Source organism: Pelecanus crispus, chromosome 1, assembly GCF_030463565.1.
Source record: "Pelecanus crispus isolate bPelCri1 chromosome 1, bPelCri1.pri, whole genome shotgun sequence".
Classification (NCBI taxonomy): domain Eukaryota; kingdom Metazoa; phylum Chordata; class Aves; order Pelecaniformes; family Pelecanidae; genus Pelecanus; species Pelecanus crispus.
The window spans coordinates 193,098,370-193,112,112 of NC_134643.1; the positions used below are offsets into that span (position 1 = coordinate 193,098,370).

General features: G+C 39.7%; 1 protein-coding gene across 1 annotated transcript in view; it reads right to left on the bottom strand.

Annotated features, from left to right (window-relative positions):
- ENOX1 (ecto-NOX disulfide-thiol exchanger 1) overlaps window positions 1-13,743 on the bottom strand; it is a 141,790-nt gene that overhangs the window by 53,835 nt on the left and 74,212 nt on the right. Inside the window, exon 7 of the mRNA XM_075716990.1 lies at window positions 13,052-13,169. Coding sequence (XP_075573105.1) covers window positions 13,052-13,169 — 118 coding nt within the window. The remainder of the gene's footprint in view (window positions 1-13,051; window positions 13,170-13,743) is intronic.

Sequence of the window (13,743 nt, forward strand, 5' to 3'; positions counted from 1 at the left end):
AACTGAAAAGCTCCGCTTTAAGTTTCTGGACTAGTGGCTTGCAGACTTTCTAGACTGTGGATCAGTACCATCTCTCCTGTATTTCATCATGTTCTCACAAACTCTGACTTTTAATTAAAAACACTAACAAGGCAATTTAATCTCACTGTCTTAGCCAGTCCTAGGAATAAGATGCAGATTACTTACTACAGTCTTACAAGTGATCATTGGCTCAGGACCTCAGTTTGGGATCATTTATCTAGACCTCATGGCTGCAGAAAAGCCACTTGAACAGTGAACCAACTTTCTCTAAAAGGTTCAAAAGACAGAAGGCTAATCTCCCACTTTAAGCCAATCTTTCTACCCCTCTTTTCATACCTTCCTCTCTTTTACCTCTGTACTGGTTCTGTTCAGTTCACTTCCTCCTTCCGCTCCAAATGCATGAGCCCATCCCTTTGTTCATTTGTAATTCCCACTTGCCTGACATTTCCAGGTGTTTCTCTCTTCCCTCACTCATACTTATTTTGCAGTATGTTCTCCAGTCTCCTCTTACCCAATTCTGTCCCAGGTAAATTGCAGCATTAAGTGTTTTGGACTTTCCCTACAAAGATGTCACATCACATTACTGAAACGCATATTTAGAATTTGGAAGAGACCACCTTGTTACGATAATATCAAAGTCTGTCACATTTTAGGTCTATTTTACTTGACAGAATCTCTTTGGAGAACAGGAATCTACATAGCTTGTAAATGGTATTTTGACGGTTGCTAGTTAATCTGCCCCATGGAGACCATTTTCTCCAGGTTACCTCTTTAAAGCAAAGGGCCCTTTTTCCCTCTCCTTTTTGGGTTGCATTTCTTCTACTGCCACCCATGATATGTGCCAAGCCCTGCTGCCTTGGCATATACATAAGGGCAGACAGGAGAGGGAAGAGCTGGCTCTGCACAGACAACAGCAATGGGTGGACTGTTAGTTGGGTTGGTTGTTGCGTTGCCTTTCCTGCTTGGTTCTCCTCTTGAAATAGGGGCATAGGAAGCAAGCCATCATAATAAAATGTAGGGGTACAACTTTGATCAAAAATAGTAGCAGTTATCACATATTTTCAAAACTCAGTAAAAATCACTTCTTTTCACTGCTTATTAGAGTATTTGGTTTGTGATGAGGTGAATTTTTCAGATACTTTATGTTTACCAATAACTGCTGCCTCAGTTAAATATAATTAATCAAGTACTGAATCTCTTTCAGAGGTTCTGCTTTTTTTCCTAATTGAGAAATAGAACTGTTACAACACTTTTACAGAGACTGTGCTTTAAAGATGCCAGCAAAGAAGTGACTTTTTCCTCTAATCAATGATATAAAACAATGACTGTATTCCTGTAACTCTAAAAATGAACAGAGGATATTTTAGTCTCGAGGGGGCAAGCGCATGTTCACTCAAGTAAGAAAAGTGCGGGTTACTGCAGAGATGCCAAGTGGCACTGATGACCCTCTCCCACATCAGCAATGGAAAAACGCTGCTTGTATTAATGGTGCTTTGCAACTGAGGGTACAGACATTTGAACTCTGCATAGCACAAGAGATGCTGACAGATGCTCAGTGTTTCATATACATTATGTTAATCTCATGTATATTGCATAAATGGGTTGTATATATGTGTGTACATGTGATACATAAATTACTTAGGATATTCAAACGTTATTGTATATAGGTAAACCTCTGTATAGGTGGGTTACTGATGGTTACTTCTTAGGAGTCAAAGTAATTGCTCTATTTTTATTCAGACTTAAACAATAAACACTGGCTTTTATAAATGGCTGCACTGCTGCTATTGGCATTCAACTAGCAATTGCATTCAGGCCCAGCACCACTGCAACAACTTGAAAAAAAAAATCTGTAGGATTTATAAATATGAAGAAACTGTCATTGCTACTTGGAAACAAACTTGGCAGTGTGCACGTGAATCCCTCAATTCGTCACATTCATTAGGGAAGAAAGGGCTGATCTGAGTGTTTTAAGTGACTGCAGTGTTTTGAGTTGTTCTGATTTATAATAGATAAATTTTGTTCATAAACATAAAGTGCTTTCTATAAATGTGAGGATAAACAACCTTTGTACAAAATTCTATTGCACCTTAAATTGCAGGAGCGCATTTATCCAGCTATCTTTCTGACCTTGTACTGGATTGGAGAACTGCGCTAATTTTTCTTTTAAAATTGTGCATAATACTGAAATACTTGCTCAGTTATTTTGGCCTTAGATAAAAATGGATCTTAAATATGGGAATATGTTTTTACACCTTTAGAAGGCATATGCAAATGATCACATGAAGCTTGTAATTTCTTGACTCTCACATTCAGAGACAGCATTTCTTGAGCCATTTATCCCTTATGTGAATGGAAGGGTGTCCAGAAGAGCTGTATCTGCAAGCCAAAACCTCCTTTTCTCCCCTCCATCCTGACTTCAGCATATTCAGTATCTGCAAATAGAGGCCACTGTGCTTCTCCACAATTTAACTTATTTAGTAGGTACTTTCTCAGCTACTGAAAAATAAAATATGCTGTAACCGTGCATATGACAGGGTTCTACAGAGCTTAGTGGTACTTCCAGTCCTTTCAGAAACAGACAATTTATTGAAATTTGCAAAAGTGTGTAACTTTGAAAAGATAGCTGTGAAATACTCCTTGTACCAGACTTTCTGGGTAAGCCACTGCTTAGGACTTTGTATCTGTGGGTGTTGAGCAGAAGGTGAGTGCAAACACTCTGAGCAGCAGGCAGTAGCTTGTGGGATCAAGGTCTAACAGCACAGGCATCACAAAACCTATCAACAAAACATGATGAGACAGATGACTATCTGATAATAGAACAACATGGGGAGAGTATTGCTTTTTATCATGTTCTTCCTCGACTGTTAAAAGTGCTCACTTGTCTTCAGAGCTCAGACAAATTTAAGAGGGAAGACAGTCCATAACACATGACAAAGAAACAATGAAGAAACTGGTGTTGTGGACTAGCAAGCACTCAAATCTCTTCAGAGACATTGCTGGTTGACATGTGAGGTGGGCACTTGGCAGTTGTAGAAGCAGCTCAGCAATCACTGGATACAAGCGCTGTAAAGACATACTTGGCACAGTTCTTGCACCTGATGAAACTTGCTATGCATCAAATATGGGGAAGGCTGAATAAACAAACAAAACCTTTGCAAACTATTTTGCCCATTGAAAGGGGAAAAAAAAAAAAAAGCAATTAGAACTCCTGATTTAAAAAAAAAAAAAACCACAACAAAACAAACCATTTTTCTTTTAACACAGAAGAAACAAATTTCCCTCCTTTAGAGCTCTGTATGCTGGTGTTAAAAGAGTCACATGCTGGAATTAGTGGAGAAGTGGACTAAAATGGTATGGGTTTAGTATGGTATCTAGTTCTTCAGTCTGTCATTTCACATCCTAGAGGACTGTTCTTTGTTTTCTTTTCTCTCTGCCATGAATCTAACCCCAAATAAGACTAAAAGAAGATCACACACCTCCAAAGAGCTTTGAATCCATTTGGCTTTCAACTTTATGAACCAAATCCTTCAATATGTTGGTCACAAAAATGCTATACTATGGATATGTGTCATTAGTAAGAAGCTTATTTTCTTGAGATGGTCTTTAAGCCAAAACCAAAGAGCACGACTTCATGAAACTCCTCTGAATCTAAGATTCATTCACAAAAGTAAACTAGCATCACTAATGAGTAGTAGTTTTGGGAGTTTCTGTGGCCATCCAGCTTCAAGCACGAGCTCTGCTGGGTGTGTTTTTAACTCCTGGCATGCAACCACATCACAGACTGCCAGTCAGCTGGATGCACAAGGAATGAGAAGCTGCATGCTTTGAAAAGGAAGCTTTTAATGCTTTGGAAACTTCAGCCAGCCTTGCATGTCTCATGACATAAGGATGCTCCCCAAACCTGCAATTATGAGTTTAGAAGCTTGTACTGACATTTGAAAACACTCTGCTTTCTGATCATTATCTCCTCTGACACCTTAGCAACGGCTGATGCTTCTTGGATATAACGGTGGACAAGGTACCAAAATCTCCACCTCAAGCAATACCTGCAAGCTTCTCTAATGTTCTGGGGTGAAAAGGGTTTCTAAAAACAACAGGGCATGAAGGGCAGCATAATTAAGAAAACCTAAACCCAAGAGCTTAGTTTAAACAGTAATAGAAATTATCTTTCCTTGGAGGTCAGAAATAGGGTTTAGGTTGAAGCCAGTCTTAAAAGAATCTGTTCTTTATGCTCTGTTCAGAATCAACCGTCTTCACTGTTATAAATAGGGCTCATTCTCTTGAAGGCTGAGTATGAGAGTAAGAGCACAAAAGCTTTATTTTGGAGAGGGCACTATAAGGAAGGTCACTTTATAGAAAGCATGAAGTGTAATTTGGAGAAGAATGCTAATACCAGCTATATCAGATTGTGAGGAAGCTGAAAACAGCATATGTTCTAATATTGTCTTTTATTGATTTTGCTGCCAACATCCCACTTCAACAATGTTACAGCTGCACTTCAGGATTCTTAATGGAGGGGAATGGAGAAAATCAATATACAGAGCTTGCTTCTGTGCCCATTGAAGTCAATGCAAGTTTCATTATTAACTGCAATGAGCACAGGACAGAGTTCAGACTGTTTTGTCGCTTTGTGTTTGTTTTTTCTTTCCCTTTTTATTTAACCTCCTAAGGGGCAATGTGTACTGTTATCCTACGTTTTAGAAAAGTCCCATTTAAGTAGAGCAATTCCCTGTCAAACTGCAAGTCTACGCATTCAGAAATGATGCCCTGCTTTATGAAACTTAATGAAAAATTATAGCTTGTATCCTGAACTGGGAAAGTTATAATAAAAGATATAGGATTTGAAATAAATTCTAATAACAAAATCATTTCTTTCTTAAAAATATTTTCATTCAGATATAAAGTAAATAAAAACAGTTTAGCTTTCACTGACTTGTAAAATATTACTTTCAATGTGCATTGTTTACTCTATTACAAATAGAGGGGATGCACCCAAACTTCTTTTCACTACTATTTTAATGCTATTTACACAAAATGAAATATGCTAAAATTATCTCCAAAAATTATAAGCATCATCTTCATTCCAACAACATGCTGTTAATTTTGTTCTAGCATGAACGCAAAACATATTTTAACATGCTGTCAAAATGAGATACTAAGAATGTCAATAAAATGACACTAAAATAAATGTAAATTTAGATTGCTGTCACAAGTGGCTGCTTGGTTTTGTGAAGATGTTAGGTTGCTATAGCATTTTTCCATAGCAACTTTGCATCTTATTACATAAATAATCCCTCAGTGTCCTTAAAGCTTACTAAAAACAGGATTATATCTATTCTCATATGTAATGATCCTGCATAAAACCTTATCAGTATGAAATACCCAGAAAACATGATAAAATGTAATCTAGATAATAGTATTTCTGGCAGTTGAAAAGCATCAAAGCGCAACAGACTTGTTTTGTACTAAATGGGACAGCCTCCTAAAACCCATACTAGGAAAATGCCTTTGAAGTGTCTGTTTCCTCTAAAAATTTAAATTTAGGTTAACCCCTTCACTGCTGTGTCCACAGGACCAGCACAGACTTTCATCCCGAAGCCGATGTGTTGTGCATGATCCAGAGGAACTGGCCCAGCACCTGGGACAGGACAAGGCTGTCTTTATTCCCCAGGGAAGACAAGCTTGGCAACTACCTTCAGCCCTAATTCATCAAGGCATTTCTGCTAAATTCAGCTGCACAAGAACTATTATTAGAGCCAAATGGACTTAAAACCAGGGGCATAAAATTATGCCCCTGCCTACATGCTTCCTGAATTTCAGCCTATTTCTGTAAAAGCTGTGGGAAAAATGGAATGCATTTTAAGGCACAAAATTGGAGTCTGCCTGATGATAACAGCTCTGAACTGGCATGCTGTGAAAGACACTAGAGCAGACTTTTCCTGGCGTAGAGGGAGTAATCATCTTGTGCTGCTTTCTAGTGATCATCCCTGATGGTCCCTGGGAGCAAAGCTGATTGTCTGCTGTGTCCAGAGCATTTCCATTCAAAGGGAAGTTACTCCACTCGGAGAGCTCAAAAGGGTTGTTCAGCTGTCTCCTCTGGCCAGAGAGGGGACCGTGTCAGTACAGTGACAATTCAGAGCTTCAGATTTTAAATGTGTTCTTTTCTTCAAGATTGCTTATAAAATGCGGTTAGTAGCTTCTGTTAACAGGGTTTATTTTCCTCTTCATACGCCTCTAAATGTTTATTACTGCAGGGCTGAGTATGACACCAGCTGCTGATGGCTTTGAAATGGTATTGATTTATTTGAGGAAAAAACCAATGCTAGCCCATTAATTTCTAAAGTAAATACATTTTGTTATTTTACATTATCTTTATCAACAAGTGTTTAAAAGGAAAAAGGGGAAATTATGGGCTTGTTAAATACCAGTATTGCCTTCACAAAATCTGATGCCGAAAAGCTATGGGATGGAGAGGTAATGACAGAAAAATAAGTCAGGCTTTTGTTTAAAATTTAATCTCCCATAAAAACAAAATATTAGACTTACAAGAAAGGGACGAAGAAATATCTGATCCCTGGCATCAGAAGGAAGAGGAAGATCTGACATGAGATCTGCTGTGACGCTGGGCCAGTCAGAAGAAAAGGAAGAGCAAAGCTCAGCTCCACACAGCTGGGGTTCAGCAATTTCTATTCAAAGTTCTAACAAGCTATATAAAGCTTTCCTACCAGTTTAATCCAGCTATAAAACAGTTTCCATTCTATGTGTGCATCTCTGCATTCACACAAGTCTTAGAGAATGCAAAAAAGAGGATTGAATTGCAGAGAAAAGATGAATAAGCATCACACAGATCACTTGGGTGTTCTTTCAGGCTTTCCTTGAAGACTTGCCAGGCTTGCAACTTTCAAGATAGACTTATGAACAATCTCACAAAGACTGTTTGATGCTGTGTGCACAGTGGTGCACTGACTTTCACGAGGACATACAGTCTTCTGTGGGATGGACTGCACGCTATTCAGCCTGTCTCCTATGGCAGCTGACTTAGCTGTTGCTGCAAATAGGACAGATCAGTTCAGGAGAGCACTTAAAGATCCAGGCTACTGTTGAAGGCAGAAAGAGCTGCAATGTTTAACTCAGGCACCTACTTTACATATGTTTCAAAGTCCTGCCACAGAGGCCTAAACTGTCCTGACTTGGAAGGCAGCACCAATCTTACATCTTCAAACTGGGCTTCCCTACATAACTTGCAATTTATTATTTGCACGCAGTCCCTGAGATGTTATTAAGTTACTTCATCACAGGTAATATGCAATGATGGTCAAATGCTCCAGGGGCCCAATGAGTGGGCTAACGCAAATCTTTGCATCTGGAGAGAGCACTACACCAAGGCATTTATAATCCACGTGGACAGGACAGGCAGTAGGTGAATGAAAGGAAGCATCGTTGCCTCTATTTGATAGTAGGGAACTGAGATAACATGAATTCATTGATTAGTCCAGGCAGGGGATATGTAGCAGAGATGGGATTTGGCCCAGAACTCTGGGATCCCAGTCAAAAGCCTTAATCATGCCACTATCCTTCCTGCGTTCCTCCACAAGCACTGTGTATTTCTTTCTTTTCTGCGGTGCCAGCCACAGTCTCTCACTGAAGTTGGAGTTACTAGAATTAATGGCATGTCACCAAGAACTGTAAAAGGAAGAGATTAACCCACCTCCCCTTAAAGTAAAATTACAGGTGCCTTCTAGGCATAAACCAAACTTCAGCTCTTTTCTACAACACGCAGCTTCACTTCACTAATTCTTAAAATTACTTTGGAGGCTTTTACATGTGAATCCTTACTCCCAGTGCCAGCAGGTGGGAGACGAAGCATCCATAAATCCTGATTGTTCTGAAGATTTTTGTATATCCTCTAGACTCCAGTGCTGAATCTCTTTTTTTTTCCCCTAAGCTAATTCTTCGGTAGCTGCACCTTGACTTTCAAACGTATTAACTGAGTTGCCAATCATCATTATTATTTTCTTCTTAGCAATCTCCCAGCTTTATTTCAGCAATCCTCTTGTTCCTTTCAAACTCCAAAATCCACATTGCAGAAAAATCACTGTTTAAAGGCTGAATTTTGGAAAAAAAACATCATTCTAAAGAAACAGATGATCCCATGGGTGAGATTCACTCAGTCTCAGGCCAGCCTTTTGCCAGCTTTCCCCTTAATGCAAATGACCTTTAGTCTGTGAAACCAGGAGGATTTCCTATAAACTAGGCATGCATGCTAGTTCAGCCAACTTATTGGTTTCCCTGGGGGGATCTTCAGGGGGTTCTCGTAGCAGTTTGAGATGCCCTCCAAAAGAACAAGCTGGCAGCGCAGTGATGCCTTCCTTTTCCTTTTAGATTCACCTTGCACGTGATAGGGTAGGGTACTAACTAAGCCTGAGGAGAATGACCTGTAAAACACCTGGAGGAGCAGAAGGTCTTTGTGCAGGATGCAGTGCCCCAGCCCTGCAGCATGGACTAGAGAGTGGAAGACAGGTCTAGGAGACTGATGGTCCCCATTCTCATTCCAGCTCTGCCACTGAGTCACTGGATATCAGTAAATCATGTTCATAAACTAGAAGAGCAATTGGCAGATGAAAGAGGATTTAAGTCTAGAACGGAATGAAGCACTTTGCAGCAAGTCCCCCTGGAGCTGTTCTGCATTGTTGCAGGTAACAAGCCCAAATCTTCCCAAACAACTGGCTATTAGTAGATTTCTAGTACATACCATGGCTTGATCTCTTGTATGACTTAGTATCTTGCACAACTTGAAGAAAATATGCAAACCATTCTTACTAGCAGCTTTCTAATCATCTAGCCCAAATCCTCAGAACATTGTGTACGAAGGCCTTAGCAAAATGTAACGTTCCTCTGAAACCTAAGTCCAGCAAGTCTGGATAAGCATTCAGGCACTGAAGTCCTTTTACACAGCTTCGGGGCTTAAATGTGTTGCACTGTGTTTTCAAATGCTGGGGCTGGAATCCACCCTCTTTTTTTCAGGACGATGAATAGTTTTCTTTTCAGATATCCTAGAGGAGACTTTTCATTCTAACCAGTCTAGCTCTGAGGAAATATGATACACTCAGCACCATAATATCTAGATGCTCACGGAAGTGGAGTTATTTCTGAATGAAAAAGGCTTGAATTAACAGAAGGAATTACATTGGGAGACTGCTGAAACTACACTTTACTAAGACAGAATGAGGTCTTGGGACCATTCTAAATTGTTGAATTAATTGAACCTTCTTGTACTAGGGGTGTGTGGTGGGTTGACCTTGGCTGGATGCTAGCTGCCACCAAGCTGCTCTATCACTCCCCTCTGTCATGGTTTAACCCCATCCAGCAACCAAGCACCACGCAGCCACTCGCTCACTCCCCCTGCCCTGGTGGGGTGGGGGAGAGAATCGGAGGAGTAAGAGTGAGAAACACTCCTGCGTTGAGATAAGAACAGTTTAATATTTGAAATAAAGTAAAATAGTAATGATAATATTAACAATATAATAATAATAGTAATAATAATATACAAAGCAAGTGATGCACAATGCAATTGCTCACCACCCGCTGACTGATACCCAGACAGTTCCCGAGCAGCAATTGCTGCCCCCTGGCCAATTCCCCACAGCTTATATACTGGGCATGTTGTCATATGGTATGGAATAGCCCTTTGGTCAGTTTGGATCAACTACCCTGGCTGTGCCCCTTCCCTGTTTCTTCTGCACCTGGCAGAGCATGGGAAGCTGAAAAGTCCTTGACTAGCATAAGCAGTACTTAGCAACAACTAAAACATCAGTGTGTTATCAGCATTCTTCTCCTACTAAATCCAAAACACAGCACTATGCCTGCTACTAGGAGAAAAATAAACTCTATCCCAGCTGAAACCAGGACACCCTCCTCAGCAGGACAGGTAGGGAGAAAATGAGATGGAAAAAAAAAAAAACAACCCAAAAAACTCATGGGTCAAGATAAAGGTAGTTTAATAAAAAAAGCCAAAGCAAAGGCTGCGCACAGAAGCAAAAGGTAAACAAAGATTTTATTCTCTACTTCCCATCAGCAGGCAATATTCAGCCACTTCCCGGGAAGCAGGGCTTCAGCACATGTAGCGGTTGCTCTGGAAGACAAATGTAAATAACGAATGGCTCCCCTTCCTCCTCCTTTCTCTTAGCTTTTATTGCTGAGCTGACATCATATGGTATGGAATATCCCTTTGGTCAGTTTGGGCCAGCTGTCCTGGCTATGTCCCCTCCCAAGATCTTGGTTGTTGGAGAAACAGCCTTGATGCTGTGCGAGCACTGCTCAGCAGTACCCAACACACTGGTGTGTTACCAACACCTTCCCAGCTACCAATACAAAGCACAGCACTATGAGGGCTGCCATGGGGAATATTAGTTTCATCTCAACCAGACCCAATACAGGGTGATTTAACTAGGTGAACTAGTGAAAAAAGACCTGACACAGATGTTGGAACCTGGGGGAATCTCTGTCACTTGTAGTTTTGGGGTTGGTCACTTCCCAGGAATGTTGTTCCCACTGTTGAGTAGGGCAGGCTGAAAAATAGTGTTCTCAAGAAAATTGTTGGGATGGCAGGACAGGCAGTCCAGAACTCTGGAACTATCCAAACCAATTCAGCACGTCTTGTTGCTTCAGCTACTTTCGGATTTAGACTTTTAAGCCTTTATGTGCGCATGCTGTCCTTGAATTGAAGAGGTACAATATCTTCTTTGTGTTATTCAAGCTTTGCCCTTCCCATGGTTAAGCATTTAGACAAACATTTTAAGAAAAGGGGATAAAAATAAAGAAAGTGCCAATGTTTTCTTACTGTGCAGAATTGTTTCGCTGTGATAAAAGATTCTTTAAAAGACATTCTTTGTAGAACAGAGGTTACTGTGAATACAAATAGCCACTCCAGTGAGATAAAGAGGTGGTTCTGGAATGACATACTCAAAAAGAAAGAAAAAAATAAAGAGAAGGCAGCTAACACAAATAGTAATTTTAAAAAAAAGCTAAAAGAAGGAAGGAAGAATCACTTCTCTGGACATAAAAATGAAAAAAATAAATGCCCTTCTCTCACTTTCTTTTCATTTACCCATGTTTTCTACCCAGTAACTTTTTTGATTTAACTCCACATTCCCTCTATTGTCAATGACAGAAGAATCAAATTCACTTGCTTCAGTTGAGAGTGTAATGTTGGAAGAAGAAAGCTATAAAATTAATTTAGAACTGGATGACTCTACGTATGCAGCAGGCTGGATCAACTCCACTAAGATCAAAAGGATGATGAATGGTACAATGGACAATGACGGACAAATACTCAAGTGGATTCATATCACTAAATTTTGATTTAGTATGCAACACAGTACTGGGTTTGCTACTGTTATCACTGAGGGGACTCAGGTCCCCCCATTATAACAATACAAATAAACTGAAGTGTTTGCGATGGAACGTTGTAGGAATCTCAGATATCAAAACATTTGATAGAAATGTCCCTTTTTATGGAAGAAAACCAAAGACACTTTCTTATTTGTGAAGTTGCAAAAAGAATGATTGGCATAGCTCTGCACTAAGTATGCATATGTTAAACCTAACTGAATTGACAAGTACGACAGTTCAAAACATCATTACTCCTCTTCTGGAGTGCAGGCTGCGGGTATTTCTGGCTCTGCCTTTCTGTTGTTAATTCTAATGACTTCCCTCCATAAGAGTGGACACAGCCAAGGTCAAATGATTAGACATTCATAAAAATCTCTGATTGCTAGCAGTGCTTTGTCTGCAGAGATGCACTGTCTCAGCACCAAACATTTGCTAATGGTGTCTAGAAAATTCAAACAATTAGCCAAACAAAAATTAAGGCTGCCCTTTACAGGTTTTATTGTTTCATTTTTCTTCCAGGAAAAACATAAAATCTCCCCTCAAGAGAGATGCTGTAGTAAAAATTTCTTTGCTGGAATGACACTCCTTCCTTTGGTCTTTTAATTCTGGAGTCATTCAACCTCACTCAGCATCTTGTCAGAGGAGGAGCCAAAGAGCTCTTCTCTATGTAAGCTTGAATTCACACTTTCGTGCAGGCACACAAGGACTTGAAACAATTGAATGGATGAAATTCTTTCCTTTCTTAATATGGTGCCTGTATGCAAAGGCCTAGATCAAAATTATCCTCATCATCAGACTCAGTTTCTTTCCGCATTACTCCTTCCTTTAACTTCCTTAAAGGTCACTGCTGGCTGCTAGTTCCCAGTCATGCATTGGCTTCAGCCTCTGTAAATTTTCTTTCTGAAGATGAGTGTCTAGACACGCAGGCACTTGTCAGCTACTCACAACTTTATTAGCCAATGTCAAGAAATCAAGCAAAGGGCCCATCCAGATCATGTCACCAGTCAGTAATTCGGGCAGCTTCTGAGCCACCTCTTCGAGTATCCACCCTGGATAGCAGAGTATTTGTAGAAGGCCAAAAAAGTTTCTTTCCACATATTACAAGCACCCTTGTTCTTTCTTTCATGACAGCCATATAACGAGAGTCAAATTAATGCAGTATGCAATACCATATTGTGAAATATGTACCCTTAAAACTTAATTCCACAAAACGCACAGTTAAAATGTATAGCTATTTGTTAAGAGAGCTTATATATTACTATGTATTTATTGAAAAGAAAGGTAAGGCTTAGAGAATATTGACCAAAACGTAACTTCAACTGGTCTCATAAGACATTGTTACAACCATGAAACGAAAGACTATTATGCAAGACTGCAGAGAGTGTGCTAAAGAAATATAATGCTTCCAGCCAAGAGCAGAACTGGAGAATTTTCATCATTATAGATCATAGCAGGTGACAGACACCTCCTAGAGACAGCTTGCACCATTCAAGTAACTAATTTATGAGTGTTTAAATAAGATACTGTCTTACATAATCAGCTATTTAATATATCACTTCTCATATGTAAGTTTTTGCTTGCTTTTAAAAAATCAACAGTTGTATACACTTGACATTATAGAGAGATTTGGCTTTACCTGAATCATCTACTCTCAGCTTTTTACTGGGATTGTCACCACTGTCATCATCAGACATTTCCATCTCCTCTTCCCGGCGGATTCCCATGAGCTGTTCACTGTGAGCATTTCGGAGCTCCTAAAACCCAAAATGACCTTTTGTCAGTATTAACTTCCATAAAGTCATTATGTATTATTTAGTATCTGGTTTTAATACTGCTCTGATTTTAATTATACATCATTTATCATTGTAATCATATTTATTTGTATATGAATATTTATAACAACAGTAGCACAGGGAATTCTTCCTTTGAAAGGACGGAGTTTATCAAAGGTAACACTCCAGGAAAAAAAAAAAGAGAGAAAGTGAGTCTCCATGTTGAGTGATCTTTAGTTCTACTAAACATAGCAGAATGCTTTAACAGCAGACATAATGCTTAAAATTGTGTATAAACCAGACTGATAAAGAGATTGTCAACATCAGCAACAATTCTTGCTTCTCTCTGCCACCTGGGGTAGGATTCATCTGGCCAAGCATAGGTGTCTCCATTAAACAAAGTGATATTAACTACACCCTAGAAGTGCCTATAGTTCTCTCTGGTCATGGTAAAGGGAGCCGAGGGCAGCCAGTGTAGATGGAGCGCTCTATACTGTAGGTGCCTAATGCTGGGCAAAGGAATCTCACCCTCTGTCCCTATGCCCAGATTGCCTCG